Raw genomic sequence first — 20,261 nt, 5'->3', positions numbered from 1 at the left:
AAAAATAATATTCATTTTCTCAAAGGGAGGCCTCATTTTAAAAATTTGAGCCCTTTCCTGTTCTCTATTCCAGATGGGGGTAACTCAGGGAAGAGTTAGGTTTATGCTTTTAGATATTGGTGGGAGATAAAAGTGAAAGACAGGATTGGCTTTTATTCTAAAAGTAAGGGCTGCACACAGAGCTGTTGACGAATAATCTTTCTATTGCAATCTTCTAGCTATTATCCCTGTATATTCTAAGCTGCCTTCTTCCCTCTTCTAAAGGGAAATTGGCCATGCTTTCTATGGCTTTGAGATGTTCAGTGGCCGAGAAAAGAATGTTCCATTTAATGACCAAAGAGTTTATTTCTGGAAGGATGCAAACATGAAATTTTGTTCACTGACGCCACTGGTGTTTTTATCTACAAACCGTTTAGACTCTGAAGGCTCAAATAAACACCACTTGGGGTTATTAAATTTTAGCTTTCCCACCATGTATGGGTGTACTTCAGTAAGTCAAACCAGACACTAGGTTTTATGTCAGAATTTCTCTCTAGATAATGTCTCATAAGCCCAATAAGTATCAGCCGTGACACGGGCCCAGGAATTGTGCCCTTCGAAGATCTAGGTGTCACTTATAATTAGATTCACCAATAAATTTATCCACTTTTCCCTATAGGAGAGTCACACTGGGTAGATGATGACTGTGAGGAAATAAAAGCTCCAGAATGCCCTGCAGGGTAAGTGTATTTTATATGAATATTATGAAGTTTCATACATTAGTTGATAAACTTAAAATATCACAGTAAATGGTTAGAAGCAATGTAAAGCTCAAATTCTTTTAAAAGGGCAGACTTATAAATATTTATGAATAATTCACTAGTCAAAAGCTAGAAAGCATATCTTAAAATAGCGATAGGATTTTATTTTCTCCTATCACCTATGCACTTGTTAGAGTGTGAATATCTTCTATCCTTCACCTTAGCTGAAGATTTTGCAAAGCATATGTGAATATCACTGAAGAAGGAAGAAAACATCTCTGGCAGTGCCCCCCGCACCCAGCCAGTGATTTTCCTGGGAGTGCTCCTTTGATACGGGGGTGGGGTGATATTAACTTCTAAAAAATATTGTCCAAGATGCTAACTTCTACCAGATGCTGCAGAAACTTGATGAACCATTGGAAACACTCTTTGTTGGGGTGCAGCCACACTTCGGTGACACCCCACAGCCCAAGTGTGACCAACAGAAGGCATTTATTACGCCTTCCAGGAAACTGTTGAAAATTCATAGACCCTTAAAATGCCTCACAGAAAATACATTTTCAACAAATGTGTTTTCATTCATGTTTGTTCTTTAAATGTATTTTTGTTTTAGGAAGAACAGCCTGGGACACAAAATTCAAGTATTTAGCTGTTGTCTTTATTTTTTGCCACCCTTTTAACTTGAGAGGGTCCCTTGAACTTCTTTGGGCTTATATCTGAGGAATGGGATGAAACTAATTTGACTTTTTAAAATTTGTTCCGTTTTTAAAAAAATTTTTTTGAGGAAAACAGAGGCACAATGGTAGAAGTCCAATTAAATGAAATGATAATAGTAATGCTTAAAATGAGCCCTTAGATGGCATTATTCTAAGTGCCTTATTTATGACATATGCCTAATTTACTATATGGCTTCAAATAAACTGAAGCCTATACCTGCTGAATTATTTCTAAGTATTAGAAATAATTTTTCACATATTTTAGTATTCTCAAGTCTGACTGAATGATGTATCTTTATAATAAAGGGCCCATTTCATCAGATCCTGGCCTGGCTAGATGGATAATCTAATCCTTTATTAATATACTTTTTAGATATCATAATTTAAATAATTTTGAAATTATATATAATTAAACTTAAAGGGCTGTCTTTTGCTAGTGCTGAAGTCTAGTGAAGGGAGTACTACTGCTGTTAATTTCATATTCATTCATTCATATATTTGATACATATTTTTTGAACCCTTATTAGGGATCTGCAAAATAGATGAGTAAGACACAAACTGTGCTTTGAAACTAGTGGGACAGAGAAATAAGATAACACATGTCTTAGTTTGCCAAGGCTGCTATAACAAAGTACACCGACTAGTTGACTTAAACAAGAGGAATTTATTATCTTACAGTTTGGGAGGCTAGAAGTCTTAAAATCAAGGTGTCAACAGGATCAGGCTTTCTCTGAAGTCTGCACGGTTCTGGTGTTCTGGTGTTGACTCTCTGGCAAGCCACAACTCAACCTTTGCTTCTATCAAGTGGCTGTTTGTCTCCTTCTGTCTCCTATTCCAACTTCTGTGTCTAAATTTTCTTTGCTTATAAGGACTCCAGACACAAGGCATCAAGGCCATCCCTAATTCAGTCTGGCCTCGTCTTAATAGGATCTTCAAAGATCCTATTTACAAATGAGTTCGCATCCACAGGACTGAAGATTAGGAGATGCCTCTGTGGGGGACATGATTCAACCCATAACAGCAGATCATTACAACATACTATAATGTGAATCGTAAAGAGTTAGGAGTTAGTATCTTGAAGGAATTCAGAAGAGTGGACAACTAACATTATAGTAAAGGAAACCTTGAGCTGGGTTTTAGAGGATGAATAGGAGTTTGCCGAATGGTACGTGAGAGAAAGTGTATTCTCGGAAAATGTAATCGTTTTCTACATTGTGAAAACCTTGTTCACAGAGTAGGAGGTGGCAGTGGAGGAAGTAGGTTGGGGGATTCTTCTGAAATCAGGCCCTTCTCTGGCCATTTTATGGTCTTGGCCATCAATAGCCTCCAATGTTATGTGGCTGGAAGCCCAGGCATGTACAGATGTCTTCCCTTGAAGTTTTGTCTTGAAAATTATTGGACCCAGTTATTGAGGACGACTAGGCATGACGGAAAGTCTGTGGCAGTAGTGTTTCCTAAAGCTTAATGTGTTACTGTTTAAGCTTTGTTCACCCTCCATTAATCATCTTCTCGGTGGATGGTTTCCGGGCATCATACATGAAGAAAGGCAGCAAGGTCATGCCGAACATTGAAAAACTGAGTAAGTTGTTTTCGGGCTCTGTGCCTTCACCTGTAATCCGTTATCTACATGCTAACTGCTCTGCCATGGGTTTTGGGATCTGTGGACACATTGCTTCAAATATATTTTCTTATTGGAATAACTACACAAAATGTGCTGATGTTTATGGATAAAATACAAAAGTAATGGTAACATGTCTGATGGTTTACAAAATAGATTTCCATACTTGAGGTGATTCTGTTGGTTCTCTTGTTTTGATACCTGCAATTCTACTTGCAGGATCTTGTGGCACTCACTCTCCCTACATGAGGCCCGTGTACCCAACAAAAACCTTCCCGAACCTGTACACGTTGGCCACTGTAAGTACTTTTGCAATGATGCTTTATATATATTTGAAGGGCTGATTTCATCCTGGAAGGACTTAAAGGGGGAAACTTTTAAAACATGTTCCTTAGTGTTCAAAGAAAATCTTTCTGTTTTCCATCTTATCTGCATCAGTTGTTCGCAGCAAATGCTTTTTACAACTTTGTGGGTGACTGAACTTCATTGCAACTTTAAAACTGAACCCTTTTGACTGGTGCGGTTCTGTCTGAACAAATACTTTAAGCCCTTCTCAAATACCAAAGGGTCCATCATTTATTTTCTCGGTATGCAAATAAAAATATTGACTTCAGGGCTGTTATGTTTTAATTTTTAGGTACTCCCAGTTCTACCTTGCTTTTGTCGTTAAACACAATGTATTTATTATTTTATTGTTATTAATTAATTTTTGGTTGTTTTGGGGAGAAATAGAACTCAGGGAGAAGGAGAAGTATACTAAAAATAGAAGCTTAGTTGTAGGCGAATATATAGATTTCAAACAAAAAGTTAGAGTAATAAAGTCATCTTATTAAATTACAATAATTAAGAAAACCCAAACATTATAATTTCTTATAGTTGTGTTAAGTTTCTCAGAAGGCTTATAAATAGTGCCATAGAATCATTCACGAGAGACACATGGTCATGGTAATATATGTCAGACAGTTTTGAGAATTAAAAGTGCTATAAAACCTTCTATGGTAAGGAAACTTACAATAGAACTAATATGTGTGATTTAGTCTGTTTTAATTGTAATGATAAATTTGCTTTTACACAAAGGGTCTCTATCCAGAATCACATGGAATTGTTGGCAATTCAATGTACGATCCTGTATTTGATGCCACTTTCCATCTTCGAGGGCGAGAGAAATTCAACCACAGATGGTGGGGAGGTCAACCGGTAAGTTTTGCAATTTTTGGTATGTGTGTGTGCATTGAAACATTTCATCCTCAAATTTGTTACCTGTGGGGAAAAAAACATAATTTCCTCATGTTGGCAATTTCTGTCTTTTGTATGTTATGTATGTGTACAATGTATATGCATAGATGTATATATGGTTATATGTGTATATAATATGAACACGTATATGTGTTTATATATGTGAATACATATGCTATACTTGTAATATACATATGTACATGTGTATTTATGTATATGGTGTAAGACTGATTATAAAAGGATGAGATAAGAGTCCATACTAGGCTGATATTGGAGGAAATGGTGGCATGGGGTGAATTTTAGAAATATTTTAAGAAGGAATACATAGTCAGAGCTTATTGATTGACCAAACTTGGGAGTACAATATAAAAGAGAAGTCAATGTTAACCCCAAGATTTTGGCTCAAATGCCATGATGAACAGAAACAGAAATTTGCTGAAAAAAAGGGAGCATATTAAAATCCACGGTAAATTCATGAATTCTTTTATTTTACTTTTTTTAATTACGGACATTAAGTAGGGTGGAATCTTACCTTGATTCTGAATCAGGAAATTCAATATTTGAAAGAAATCACCCTGTTTACTTCAGATAAGATGGTTGGGCAGAAAATAAAAAGGGATGTAACTGGCTTTCTATATAACGTGTTTCCAGGGGCCCTGTGTATGATAAGCAATTTTGCTTTGGTCAGACATAAGCAAAGCAGCAACCTAAAGCTATGGCTTTTTGAATGTGCAGGGTGCACAGGACCCTGGTCAGAACAGAGATGGTCACCAGAACCACGTGGAAGAAAGATGGCAAATGGGTCTATGTTATGCTGACTCTTGACTGGTGGTCGTGGCTCCTCGGAGCGCTGCTTAGGAAAGAGGACTGTGATACCTTGTGGTATCGGCCATGGCTTAAGAAGTGGGGAGTGTCTGCACCTCCCATGTATCTTCCACCCCTAAATGATTTTGTACCTGGAAATGTTTGCTAAAGCTTATTGGCAGAATAGGGAATATAACGTAAGAAAAAAATTTTCTATTTTCCTCGGAAGGTACCGCTCTTTGAGAAGAGCTCATTGTGATCACATTGCACAATAGATAAAATCAGCATGCAAGGATAAATAGGGGCTTTTACTTTTTAAAAATTAGACATTGGGAGGCTTCTTGTGTGTCTGCAGCAATATTTCTTTATAGCGGAGGTTCTGACGCTGTTCTCTTTATTCAGGCTTGACTCCCAGGAGTCTGTGAGGACCCAGGCTGTGACCATAGGTGAAATTTGTTTACAGGGTGGATTTCACAAACACAGTTTATGATAGAGGAGCATTTTAGGAGTAAATAAAAATTACACAAACTAAAGCTCTGTCAAGCCATTGCTATTTGACCTTTTATATTAATTTCCTCATGAAAGCCAACTTGCCTGAAGAACCACAAAGGACATTGAGAGAAATAGTAATTTTATCAAACTGGATCACCTTACGCCAAGTGTTGACATTAGGTTTCCTCTGGGTTAGCATGACTCAAAAGATGAGTCCACATATTAATTAACTTCCGCAGAAAGGAGCCAGGGGATGCTGTTAACTGGCCTGATGAAGCAAAGTCTCTGTTTCAACTCTGTTTGCCTGTTCCTCACTAACTCTCAAAGTTGACACATTTAACCAAATTTAGTACTCTCCTAATTCTTACCAAGACTTGTGGTGAAACGGAGTTGTTTCTGTCTATCGTCTTGAGCAAGATGACTGCCATACGAATTCCAAGTACATGCAGTATCTAAAATTTTAAAAAAAATTTGAAATTTGGCAAATAGGAGTAACATGGGACAGAAATGTTCTATAAGGACGGAGGGGCCTTCATAAGATTCCCTGAGCATTTAGATGATCCACTCGGAGGGTTGTACATTTCACAAAGTCATCAGTGGAAAAAGTAATTGGAGAAGAGGAAACATTATTAAAATCTTAGACTGGTAATTAAATTAAGCTCAATTTATCTTTACCGAGTGCTTAAACCATGCAAGACATCTGGTTAAATAACATAGGGGTCAGATTAAATGGCAAATAAGAGCCACTTCCTCTCCTAGTTTAAAATCTAATAGATAGGATAAGGCATCTATTTGTACAGTGTCCATTGGAAAATATTGTCATTTCCTTTTTTAATTTTTTACTCTCATAGAGCCATACTAGCTGTGCTTTTATTTTGCTAGTCTTCAGAATGCATACGTATTTTAATGGAGGTACTTAAGTGTGTTTGTTTCTTTGAACATTTCCTCTGTTTTGAAATTTCAATTTCTAATACTAAGATATCTCAATGGGAGAACGAATGGGACTCTAAATGTGGAGATTTGAGAAACAAGTCCAATACCGGCCAGGATTCAAATCCTCTAAAGTGAGAGCTTCTTAAATAAGACATGTCTAGGTGGAGCTGATGTATTCTTATCACATTCTATGTTTCTTGGCCAAAGTTCCTTTCTGCCAGTTTGAGATGCAGTGAGATCACGCTTAGTGAATTGCTGCAGGGTAAAAATGCAAGAAAGATGGCATGTTCAAGAAAGAAACAGCCAAGAGAAGAAGAATGAAGTTAGAATATGGGTGAACTTCTAGGTGAACGGGATGGGCCTGCTGGGAAGTCAAGTCATTGCTTAACTCTCTTCTTGTGTACTTTATTACCTGGGTAGATGGAGGCCGGTGGCTTTACTTTCTTTTCAGGTATTTGTTTACCTTTTCTTTATTCTGTTATTTCTTTTCCATATGCTATTATAAATCCCTATCTTGATGTATTCAGGATAAGCTCAGTTTGCCTGTCCCTGTCCCTTTGCCTAAAAGACAGAGTCATCAAATTTCAGGGGACATATACCCTACGTAGCATTAGGGTATACCCTCCAATGGCTCTCTATGGGAGTTTCACATTATTTCTATCATAAATCTGACCACATTCTTTCGAATTAGTTATTTACCTGTCTGCTTTAGTCTGTGAGCCCATGGGGGTGTAGGAACTTGATTTATTTATCTTTCTGTTCTCAGGATCTAACCCAGAACCTGGGACATTTAGTGCTCTGCTACTGTTTTTGGCACCCCCTTCTGAGGTGTGCTTTGCCTGTGCTTCCTCTAGGGTATCTCATCCTTAAGAACAGTGCTCCATCTTAGTCCTGTGGACCCCAGGCCACAAGTTAGCAGCTTAATTGCTCACTGTTACGGTTAGCCAATGCTGCTGTTATGCAAAACACCAGAAATTGATTGGCTTTTATAAAGGGGGTTTATTTGGTTACAAAGTTACAGTCTTAAGGCCATAAAGTGTCCAAGGTAAGGCATCAACAAAGGTTACCTTCACTGGAGAAAGGCCATTGGCATCCGGGAAACCTCTGTCTAGCTGGGAAGGCACGTGGCTGGTGTCTGCTGACTCCCAGGTTGTGTTTCAAAATGGCATTCTCCAAAATGTCAGTGTCAGCTTCCAATGGCCATCTTCAAAATGTGTCTCTCAGCTGCAGCTACACTCTCAGCTCCTGTGCATTCTTCAAAGTGTCCCTCTTGGCTGTAGCAAGCTTGCTCCTTCTGTCTGAGCTTACATAGTGCTCTAGTAAACTAATCAAGGCCCATGCTGAATGGGCCTCCATGGAAATTATCTAATCAGCGTTATCACCTGCAGTTGGGTGGGTTGCATCTCCATGGAAATACTTAAAGAATTACAATCTAATCAACACTAATACATCTACCCATACAAGATTGCATCAAAAATAATGGCATTTTGGGGGACATAATACATTCAAACTGGCACACCCACATTCTTCAGGCCCGACCACCTGGAAAGCAGCCACACTGGTCCACATCCCCCGGCCTGAACCTCACATGCTCCCATATACTTTGACTTGTGAATCTTAGCAATTGATCTAGATCTAGTTTCTGCTGCTGCTAGGTCCCCAACCATCCCTCTGGTCTCCCCAAATTCTATTTATCCTAGCTCTGTGCTTGTGAAAGCAAAGGAATAATTTCCCTGCAAAGAACTGCTAGAAAGACCACAATAGTAGTTCATGTTTTTGATAATGTTTTTTGCTTATTTTCTTTTTCAGAACTTCTCCCTTTCTCCCATAGCTGCACACGTTACTTAATTTGAGAGATTGTTGGATCTCCTGTTTAGACCCCTGTGGTTCCAGTAGGGTAGCTTTCTCATGTTCCCTTCATTTCTTTATTATGCTTATTATGAAAGGATTAAAATACATAAAGTTTTGGGAATAAAAATTAAGGAATAAAAGGTAGGGCTGAGTGGGGTTAAGTGTTTCCTGGAAGAGGTGATTATTCCTGGTAACATATTAAGAAGTACAATATTATTCCCATTTGTCCCCTTTACAAAATGTAGCATCAAGGACACACAAGTTGAAAACTGTGCCTCCAGATAAAGTGGGACAAGGGAAGAAACGTTGATATTAAAGGCAGGGAGCCCAAACTCATTGGGCTTTATTTTATTTTATTTTATTTTAGCTGTGTTGTTTTACCAATCTATGAGAAAATTTTTATTACATTCAAATTCAAAGAAATCATAATTCCCATTTTTCTGAATTAACAAGAAACTGAGAAACTTGTTTTTTCATAATCTGAGAGTCGTTTTCACTTTTTCTTCTGTTGCAGAAATAATCTAACTTTTTAGTGCCTTTTTTCCACTTAATAATTACCAAGTTTAACTTCTGAGCCCTGAAATATAATATGTATATATGACCTGTGACAGGACTTTTCTAGTTGTTTATCATATGACTTAAGGGTCCGTTTTCTTTATGCTTCAGTCTTGTACCACTTCCTAAACCTTGACAGATCAGCTTCATTGCTGCTGATTCTTTTGTTTGAGATTTTTTTAATGTGGCTTTTATTTCAACAATCTCTATATGTTCACTCAATGTGCTTTTCTGACCATGCTCCCAATTTTTTTTTTTAAGAAAATATGGTCTTCATGACTTTTACCAAGAAGTGGAGAGAAATTTTCTGCTTTTTTTTTTTTTTTTTTTTTTTTTTTAGAAAAAAATGTGTTTTTTTAACCTTCAAGTTGACTTCGTATTTCACATAGCTTTCTAAAAAAGATGTTAATTCTCACTGTAAAATGCATGGAAAGTACAGAATAGCATAAAGAATCAAATGACCCCGACTTTCCCTGTTGGAATAGTTTGAGCACCCTCACTTCTGTCGTTTTCCCTATGGGCGCTTCTTCCTTTTTACAGTGCAATGGCCACTTTGGGGGATTTTTTTTTTTCCCTGGAAGGCTACTGAGCTAAAAGTTAGTCATGGGGCGTCCCAGTGCCCAGATAATGCCAGCATCAGCATGTATTGTACAATATAGTTTTTGAAAGTGCAGGGTCATCATTTGACAAATGTCATATCAACTGATTGTAAGCATACACACTTCATATTTTTTAAAAAATGTTTGCTTCATAAATCCCCAGAATGAGTTTAACTTTTCACATATGCCAGACATTGCCTAGTACAACTCCCTTGAAAATAGTAAGGCACGGGATTTTCTAGGAATTTTTTGGATATAAGTTCACTAAGTTTGTGTCTGTGAAATTAAAATAAGTATGGACATAGATCACTTAGGAAACTTGCTCCCCTGGGATCTGGCCTGGTTTTAAGGCACTTCTGGGTGTGCAGCATCTTTTTGCAGTGGAGGTGCTGGAAAAAGAATGAACGAGACTCCAGGCCACATTTTGAACCCGGGTCAGGCTTAGGGTACCACAGTTGGTTGACCAGTTGTCTGGAAAGTGTAGGATGCGCTGGACCAAGCTGAGGGGAGGGTGCTCAGAGCAATCTGAGGCCCTTATCTCTCATCTGTCCCAGGAAAACAGGTCCTGGCCGGCCAGTTCTAGTCCCTCAGGGTCATGCGAACAGGGTAAGGGTTTGAAGTCCTTGCAGGTGAAATCCAGTAGAGGCCCAGGACTGGATGGATCTGAAAGGACGCTGTATTTTCTCCTGCCCATGCCGTGCCTGCCAGCTGCAGCAGCTGTGGTTCCTTGTGGTACCTGAGGATCTGGGGAACCTTGCTGAGCTCTTCCAGGCCAGGCATTCCAGATTTTTCTGAAACTGTGGTGGAGCTCCTGGATTCCCCATGCCTCCAGATGAACCATTTAATCAAAAAATTGATGAAAGATTTTCTCTGGAGTCCGTAAGACACTCTTAAAGTCAGGATACATTGAAACCAGAAAGGGACTGTCTGTAATAGAACATTTTTGCTTTGGCCTTAAAATAAATACAAGCCACAGTTCTCAATTCTGCTTGCCTCCATTCTCTTCTATAATGTGAGCAGATTTTTTCTTGCACACTTCTATTCTAGGGGCCACTGACCACTCCAAGGTGTGCATAATGTTCCTAGGATAGCTGGATTATATTTATTACCATTACTGCATAGCAATAAATACTAAAATTTATCGAGTGTTTACCAAATGCTAAGATGCTCTTTTAAGGACTCTAGATGTATTAACTCATTAAAGTTTAAAATAATCCTGTGTTCTAGGTAATATAATCTACATTCTAGAGGAAACTGATGAAAGGTTAAGTAACTTGCTGGAAGACCACATGGCTGATAAGTGACAGAGGCAAAGCTTAAAATCAAAGCTTCTTGATAGATCCCAGGTTCTTAATTCTGCCTCCCAACAGTATGGACTGTAAAGAATATTTTAAAAAGTTTAATGCGATGCTGGGTTCGTCTAATTTATCCCAGGAACTTAATCCTTAAATTCCATTTACTAAAAGGCTAGGTAAAAAGATACAGGGAAAATCCAGATTAAAAATTAGTATTTTTTTTTTTTTTCATTCAGCTAGTTTAAAATGAAACATGACAAGCTAGGCTCCAAAATTCTGGCATCTGTGTGCCAAATTAGGGGTATTCTTTGTAGGCTTTAAATAGTTAAGGAAACATATGGTCCAATCCTGGGTCCTTTGATGAGCAGAATTCTGCCACACCAGTGATACAGTCAAACCAATGATCAGAAAAGACAGGTACAGAGTTTTGAGGTGAAATAAGATTTTTTTTTTTAAAGTTCTTGGATTCATAATAGGAGTTTTAAGAGCTTTTGCAGAGAACATTTTGAATAACGTTTATGGAAATAACAATTCTGATTTCCAGATATGAAAAAGAAACGGTTGCAAATAATGTGAAATTTATGGTGGGGTGTGCGTAAAATATAAGATATCTGATCTAATATATTTTAAAACCTTTTTCTTCTTTGAACCAAAACTCAGAACATATTGTGAGCCTCTTATATTTTCCTCATTAGCTATGGATTACAGCGACCAAGCAAGGGGTGAAAGCTGGGACGTTCTTCTGGTCTGTGTAAGTTACCTTTATTTTGTGAATGTTCATAAAATTATAATTACGACTCAATTTAATGTTGATTTCACTCCAGTTAAGGGCAAAGGTAGTAGAGCGTTTGAATATTTGCTGATACAAAATCATCTTCCAGGTGTTTTTTCAGGGATCATCTCTCTCTTTATCCCTCCCTTCTCCTACCCCTTCCGTCCATACTGTCTTTCACCGCTCCACTTTTGAGCCTTTCTTAACAGAGTGAGTAAGGATTTTCTCTTCTTCTAGCCATCCTTTGGATTTTCTGTTCCTATTTATAGGTTTTGGGTAACTGGCCACCTAGGGAATGTATATTTCTTTTGGACTCTCTTATTTACTGCTGTGGTTGGCGATATCATTTTCTGTAAATATATTACCATGTGCTGTACTTTTATTGTGGTTCACAACTCTAAAAAGCTAGTGAGGTTTCAGGCAGCTGGGGAGCTAATGGTTGAGACTGGAAGTTCCAGAAAGGAGACAAGGAGGAGGCCTCTATTTTCACTCAGTTTCCCACTGCAACTCCAGGATATCCCCAATAACAAAATGGGCTTACTTTTCTTCCCCACAGAGGTGACGGTGGATTAGTAGTTAATGTTCATAAAATAGTCTTAGGATGAAACTTACCTAATAAAAGTGTCAACATGTTGATTATTTTTAAGGCACTTTAGTAAGAAAAGGAATCTGTTTCAACTTTCATGAGGCTTTTGTTCCCACTGAGATATTCTTTCCATATTTTTTTAAAGCCACCTCAATCTGTTTCCATATTTGCCTCTTATGCCTTAACAGAATTCTGACTATTCCTTAATAGTAGTGTGCTGAGAGAACTCATAGGTTCAAATTAATGCAGAATGGCTGCATCCATATTCTCTAAATTTGGGAATGAAGTAGCTTTTTCAGATTTGAAGGGCTAAATAAAAATTGGATTTGGTGATTTGAAGCTAAGGGCATGTCTTTAAAAGGTTTTTTTTTTTTTTTAAGAGTTTGCTAAGTGGAGAAATAAGTGTATGTTAGAAATGACACTGCTTGACGTAAACAGCATGCTGACTTACCGATTTACTCTTCTGTATTACCTATTTTTTGTAACTCGTGACTGTCTTTAATGCTTATAGAAGCTCTTCTGCTCCACAACATATTTGCCTGGCAAAATGGACAGGAGCCAGTAACATAATTAATACTTAGTCCCTACCCTGACTCCCCTGAAACTGCAAAGCTTCTTTGAAAAGGCACAGTGTTCTGGTTTTGAATGGCAATTTTCTCCACCCATGCCAAACTATTTTTAAGAAGGTAGATTTGTGTGCTCCAAAGATGTCTGCAGTTTTGCTTTGCTTTTTGGACTATTCTTCTTTTATCTCTATATCCTGGAAGTGACTTGCTTTCATATTTTTTCTTTTTTTCTTTTTTTGAAGCTTCTTGTAACTTAAAAAATATATATAACTATACATGCAGTTATCGAATGAAATCTTGATCAACGATATTTCCACATAGTACATTCTAAAAAATGTGAAATTTAAAACCAGATTCAAATCATAGGCTTAGACTTTGAAGGCCATCTTTTTAGCATGGTGCTGCCCTGCAACCTAGAATTAGTCTTGCTTTTAAAATGATAATATTTCATTCCAGAATCATCCTCAGCTTAATACCTTGCTATGGTCTTTTATGTCAATTCATGTTCAAAGGCAGTAATTCCTATAATGTATGAGTATTTAGATTGATTTTAATCCCAGCTCTGCTACTTATTGGCTTGATGACCTTGGACAAGTGATTTACTCTCTCAGTGAATGAATCTCCTCATCTTTAAATGAGAATGATGTTACCTGTGTTGTAGTGTGTCGTGAAGATGGAATGAAGTAATGTATTTAAAGTCCTGAGCAGGGTACTTGATCCATAGAGAACAACCAATAAATTATATGCATTTTGTTATTCACATCACCTCTTTAAACATTGACCAGCCAATGATATATATGTCCTAAGGTAATTTGTTCCCCTTTACCACTAAATACCTCATCTAGCCCTTTGTTTTCCATTCCTCTTTTTTTTTTCTTTTTTCTTTTTGCATCAATCAACGATGGTAAAGACAACAACACGAGCCATATTTTCCTTTCCATTTGGAAACATATGCTTCCTTAGATTTGTTTGTGCTGTTTCTGCATTCTGTTTTTAACATATTGGCCATATCTAAGGGCTGTTGTCTTTTTGGTCTCTGAAGTCATTTCATAAAGATAATCGAGCATGCCTAGGAAACTTAGAGACCAGTTTGTCCAATTCATTTTAGAGATCATATACTCAGGACAAATACTCAAACCTCGAGTCTTCCCATACACACTAAGTCCCTGCCCCCAAAATAATAATGACCCGATTATCTTTCTAAGAAGATGATGGTGATTTCTCCATAGTTGTCTTTTTTGATATGGGCGTCTTATATCTTTATTTATATTCATACAAATGCCTTGAATATAATATGCCTTTGACAAATAGTTCATGAATGAGTGTATCATCTTTGTGGACCTCAATCCAGTACAGAATGATAAAAGCTAACATTTTGAAAAGGCTTTCTATGTGTCAGGCATTATTCTAAGTATTTTACATGTATTATCTCCTTTAATCTTTACAACAACCTTATGAGAGAGATTTTTTTATTATCCTCACTTTACCAAGGCATGGAAAGGTTAAGAAACTTGCCAGAGTCTCATAACCAGAACATGTTGGAGTCGGGATTCAAACCCAGGTGATCTGCTCTGGGTGCTTTGATCCCCTGTCCTCCACGGATCAAGTACCCCACTGATGGCAGAATTAAAGGGTTAGGAGTTCTGAGCTGTGTGCAAATTCTATTAGCTTATATTTTTCCATTAGCATCAAGTGAATTCATCAGAGTCTCATTTTTGTGACTTAACACCAATTATATAAAATAAAGCAGCTTTTAGGTAGGTTGTGAAGTAAGGTAAAATGAAAAAATCTACAGCATTTGCTTTTTTTAAGTTAGGAAAGAATTCAAAATATGTAATTATTTTGTTCAGATACAAGGGATTTCTAAGGCTTGAAGAATTAAATGCTGTAAGTGATTAACCTGGCTTTGCCATGCCTATTTCTAATTCAATTATAGAATATAATAAGCTGGGTCACATTTATTCAATGGCATCTGAATATATTTAAATGAGGGCTCATTTTATAGTAAATAGGCTCTTACCAATGTTCTAACTATGATAGTATAGATGATCTAGTGCCTAGACTTTTCTGGGCTTGTATGATAGTTCTAGACAGAGGGGGCTGGAGGGCAAAGGCTGGAGTTAGTGGTGGGTGTGGTGGTGGTGGGAGGAGGCAGGACACCTGGCTGGAGCCCCCCCGTCAACTCTAGCCATCTGTGGTGGCCCTGAAGATCTGTCTTTCTCCTAGGTGTGTCCCTTGTTCAAGTCCTGCAAAACTGAAAAATTAACCGACTCGCTCAATGTCCTGAAATAACTTTTACCAACCACCATTAAACTTGTTCTTTGGTTTGAATTCATTATGGACATACTTCTAATGTGTGGTCATGATGGGGGCTGGGTGGAGGGGAGTTTTATTCTCCTAGTTGGAAAGGCATGAACAAATTTCCTCTTAAGTAAAGATACCACTCAGCTTTTGAGCATCTCAATATGTCAGTCTAAGACAGAGTTAACTGAGCTCTTACAGCTTGTGCCAGATTTAGGGTAATTATATTTCAACAGAGGAATGTGACTTAAACACAAAAGTCATTGTGGATGAAGATTATATACTCTTTGTCAGTCTCATAATTTTACGTGACTATCTTGATTGAGTTTTGTAGAGCTGGAAGAGAATTTCAAGAATGCCTTCCCTAACCCTTTATTTTATGGAGAAGAAACTTAAGGTTTAGGTTAAATATTTTTCTGAAGTCATAAAGCTAATTTGAGGCAGAACCACAGCTAATTATGATCACTATTAAAACCGTTTTAGCCCTTACTATGTGCTCAGCATTGTACACGCTCCTTAAATGCCTCATCTCATTCGTCTTTATAACAAAGCTATGCAGTGCATTCTGCTGTTATCTCTGTTTTTGCTGATGAGTAAACTGAGGCTGAGAGAAGACAAGAGGTCTAAGGACAGTGCCAGCAAATGACACATCGGGGATGTGAGTGCTGATCAGTCTGTGGCCACAGCTTACCATCTTACCCCCAAACCACGATGGTTCTGAACCCAGGGTCCTTTCTGCCACATTCAGCTGCCTGGAGTGGAGCCTCTGATCAGCAAGGCGGGTTCCCCATTTGGACGGTGAATCAGACTTTCCAGTCTTGCCTTCTGTGGCAGAGCTTGAGCAATGTAATATGTTGCAATGGAAATGCATGTTTAAACACTAATTCGAAAGAAGGCCTTTTACTACAACGAAATGAAAACAGATTGTGGTGAACGGAGAGCACTTGGCCAGGGTGCAAGAGCCAGGGGCTCATCAGGCTCTAGTCTGTAGAGATGCAACTTAACAACATGCTCTGCTTGTTATTACCCCACAGTGTCATCCCTCATGAGCGGAGAATATTAACCATACTTCAGTGGCTCACCCTGCCAGACAATGAGAGGTATTTGTTTCCTTCTCCCTGCCTTTCTCACTTTTTCCTTCAGTAAATTTCCATCTACTGTTAGAATTGTGTGAAAAATTAGATGGACCGTGAAACAGAATCATTGCCAAGGTTTGGTGTTATTAAAAGTTTTGTGGTTCTTATCCTTAAGCATTACTTCCCTAAGAAGAGTGCAATGAATTTGGGTTATGGAGACCATTTAATTACATGGATTACTGCAAGTATTAATCCTGGTCCTTCCTGGTCCCAGCAGCAGAGCTTAAGGGGGAGGTCCTGGCTTTGATAAAGTGGACAAGCCGTCTCCCAAGGATTGGGCAAGCATCAAGACTGATATCACTTCAGTGGAGTCATTCTTTAGGGCACAGATGACATGGCTTGGCTCTGTTATCTTGGGAATTAAAGCCCTGAGTACAATTTCAGATTTTCCTTTGTGACTTTTGGTTTTTGAAGGTGGTACCAGGCAGTTGCCCCAATGGGGTGGTATGGGTGGCAGTGGTTGTGGAAGCAATAGGGAAAAAAAAAACAACAGAGGGAGATGGGTTTTTCATTAGTAATAATAACAGTGGTTGGGAGATTAAGTAACTTGATTTGAGAGGATTTATTTTTAATGTGTAGGGATATTTGATGTTCTTTGTTATGTGTGGTTTGGGAGAGATTCTGAACCCTTCAATTTTCCCATAGGCCCTCAGTCTATGCCTTCTATTCGGAACAACCTGATTTGTCTGGACACAAATACGGCCCTTTTGGCCCGGAGGTTAGTAGTTTATTACATCATCTGCCTGAGGAAAGCCTGTGTCACTGGGCTGTCTGATCTACTGACCTTATTTCAGGATTTGAACAAAGTCTCTGGGGGATGTTGATATCTACGAGGTTTATTCGTGTTCAGATAATTACAAGACTAAAAACATTTTTTAAAAATCTTAAACATACCTATTTCTCTTACAGGAACTTCATTTCAGATTGATTTGATATTCAAACATATCCTAAACTTGGTGTTAATGGGAAACGGGATATATTCCAGCCCGGCAGGCATCAGTCATAAGGTGAAGGGTTGGGAAGTGTAGGCATTTGCCATCCTTGGGATTGGAGTGGAAAGGAATCTGGAGATACATGCAACGCCAAGCATTGCAGTTGAGTCTCAGCTGCCTTAAAAGGATTATGGAGCTAAGCAACTCCAGTAGGCTAAGTAGGTAAAATCAACCTGGCATATATGTTAGAGTATTGGCCACTTAATTTGCTAAGTTTTGACATTACCAAATGTCATATCCATCACTTCCAAAAGTGAAACTAATTCTTAACTGAGAGGAACAGAACGTTGTGTGTTGAAAGAATCTGTTCAGCCAAGCAGTATGGACACCCTTTTATGAATCACTCAGAAATCTTAGTAGAAATAGCTTATTTGTAAGATAGTACCCAATATAGCTCCAAATTCAAGAAGTGGGAAAGGGATGACTGTGTTTTGTTATGTTCTTCTTTCATCTAGACATGAAAATCTTCCTAGAGTCTTAGCATAGATCATTTGAAAATATGATAGAATTTGCAATTCTAAACCTTTTTTTATATTGCAGAGGTTTTCCCACCTCTTTCTTAATAGAGGGGTGAGGTCTACATCAACATAACCAAACTTGATTTTGGATGAGAAATTATTTCAAAAACTCTTTGTTGATGGAAATTACCTCCACTTCTCTAATAGCTTATGAGAACACAGTTGACGATAATTAAGTTCAATGTATTCAGCATAAGGATGACTTGGAGATACAGATAAATAATATTGTGGTTTAAATAGTTTGAGCAAAATGCAGCATGTCTAAAGAAAGACAGTAAATGCTAAGGAACCATAAGTATTTCTGGATATTTTAACATCAATTCATTGGTGATTTTTTTTTTTAATCAGTAGAAACTATGGCTACGTGAAACCATTCCTAGTTTGTCTTAAATCATTAGTCATGTAAGTCTGATGCTTTTTTCCCTATCCCTTTGATGTTTAACTAGTCTTGCCATGATTGTGAAACACAAATGATAAAATGAGATAAACATCTGCATACATGAAACACAAATCTTATTTTGCTAGGAAGGAAAACAGAGCTAGAATGGCTGTTTTATCTTTAGGATGAGTTTCTTTGAGATTACACTAAAGTGAACAAAAAGTATGACATTTTATTAAAATGTTAAAAAAAAAACAACTACTAAGCAGTTCCATGTGCCTTATTTAAAAGCTCAACTTTGCTTGGGCAGAATTCCCTAAAAATCCCTGTGGGGTAGGCAAAACATGGATTGGTTTAGTGACTTTTAAAAGAAGGAGGCTGGTATGTAAAGAGATTTGAGGCCACCAAATCACTTGGCTGGTAGATGGTGAACTTGGAGACAGAACCTCAGAACTTCTGACTCCCAAGCCAGAGTTCTTCCCACAGGAACATTTGATACTTTCACTCCAGAGGATAAACAAAGTGGCCAGTAAATATCTTCAAATCATACAGGACCTTTTCTTTATGTCGAAAATTGACTTTGAACAAAATAGATGAGGTAAAACTTATGATCTTCATTTCCTTAAAAGTGATGTGGCTTAACAAACGTTCTTTACCTATGCACATCTTTGGATATCTAATGTATATAGTTAGTTACAATGGCCGATTTGAAAGTATATGTGTATGTGTTTTCTAATCAAGAACCAAGCAATTTTTTCTTTAAATACTGAGCAATGAGGAATGAAGCATGGCGTAGGATGCTTTAAATTGCTGGAGTGGTGGTTCTATGCCCAGAATTGCTTGTAAATGTGGAAACAGGGATTTTTCCAGTAGTATTTTTGAGTCAAGAATTGGAAGTATTCATGTTATGTTCTTTTTAGCATTACTACTTATTGCAATTGGGGTATTCTCATATATCCACTGGGTAAATCACTCTTAATTGGATACCTTACAGTGTCTCTTCAGTTATGGTAAACCAGTTACTTTCTTCTCATAAGACAATTTTCAAATTTCAACTATTTCTCATTGGATCCTAGGAAATCTTATCTTAATGAATGAAAACCAAAGTAGTTTACACTTTTAAAACAGGAAACCAAAGCAAGCCAGAAAACATCTTTTCTAGCATAGATTAATTGGTTTACATAATTATATATTCATCATATACATCTGTTGTGTGTGAAAAGATTATACAAGCTGAAAGTATTTTTAAAAATCAGTAATGCGTTCTCTTTTACATATAATAAGAAAATACTTTGCATTTAAAGTTTAATTGAAATGAGTCTAGCAATACGCTGTGTACTATGATAAGAATTCATTTACATTGGTGCTTTTTTGGGTTAATATTTGAGAACAAGTTTTCAGGACTATTTCTCAAAGGCTAAAAATGAGATGACCAAATGTTGAGCTAATAACTTCAAGAAATGGTGTATTACTCCTGGTTTCATAGTGTACTGGTGAATGTTCAAAAATATGCTTGCTTTTGATCATTGGCGCAATCTTTCTTTTTGACTTTCTATGCTTTCTCTGTGACCCTCAATCGGCTGCTCTTCCAGGCCTAGAGGCAGAGCTTTGGCTGGCTAGTTCCTACCTTCAGATGGCAAAATATCCTTCTGAAAAGCAGGGAAATTTGGCCTTCTATTCCCTCCATCCTCTAAATAACCTCAGGCTAAATCTTCTCAAGTCAGGCTAAAGTATGGCTGATCAATGAGAACTTAACCTTCATCTACCTCTAACATTTGAAAGAGGAAATACATGCAACATAATCCCTGGGTGAACACCTGTTTTGACTAAACTCTGTCTTTCCTGCTGCCCCTCTAACCTGCTGCGATTGGCAGGGCTCGCCTTTGGAGTCTTTGGAATGTCAGGGTCTCTTGCAAATGGCCTAGTGTCTGATCGGCAGACTTGAGCGCTCTAGCTGAATGTATTCAGTGACCATGAAATGGAAAAACCCTCTTTTTCCTTTCACTGCTCTTCTTGTGGAGATTTTGCCTAAAGCTAGAAGCATTTTTAAAAACCCCGAAGTCTGTGGGGTTGTGCCTTTCAGTTGCTCCGCCGGAGAGAGGGAGGATGAGACTGAAACCGAAGTGCCTTTGCAGTCGCTTGCCCTTGAAACAGTGAAATCGCATGGCAGAT

At 37.8% G+C, this 20,261-nt stretch overlaps 1 protein-coding gene across 4 annotated transcripts in view; it reads left to right on the top strand.

The window, feature by feature from the left end:
• ENPP2 (ectonucleotide pyrophosphatase/phosphodiesterase 2) overlaps nucleotides 1-20,261 on the top strand; it is a 100,376-nt gene that overhangs the window by 41,642 nt on the left and 38,473 nt on the right. For all 4 annotated transcript variants that reach the window (XM_037802798.1, XM_037802795.1, XM_037802796.1 and 1 more), the window contains exons 5-11: nucleotides 659-719; nucleotides 2,938-3,035; nucleotides 3,294-3,373; nucleotides 4,152-4,271; nucleotides 11,535-11,590; nucleotides 16,099-16,164; nucleotides 16,846-16,918. In XM_037802798.1, coding sequence (XP_037658726.1) covers nucleotides 659-719; nucleotides 2,938-3,035; nucleotides 3,294-3,373; nucleotides 4,152-4,271; nucleotides 11,535-11,590; nucleotides 16,099-16,164; nucleotides 16,846-16,918 — 554 coding nt within the window. The remainder of the gene's footprint in view (nucleotides 1-658; nucleotides 720-2,937; nucleotides 3,036-3,293; nucleotides 3,374-4,151; nucleotides 4,272-11,534; nucleotides 11,591-16,098; nucleotides 16,165-16,845; nucleotides 16,919-20,261) is intronic.

The sequence above is a fragment of the Choloepus didactylus genome, chromosome 14 (genome assembly GCF_015220235.1).
Source record: "Choloepus didactylus isolate mChoDid1 chromosome 14, mChoDid1.pri, whole genome shotgun sequence".
Classification (NCBI taxonomy): Eukaryota; Metazoa; Chordata; class Mammalia; order Pilosa; family Megalonychidae; genus Choloepus; species Choloepus didactylus.
This window is presented reverse-complemented; position numbering and strand designations above follow the sequence as displayed.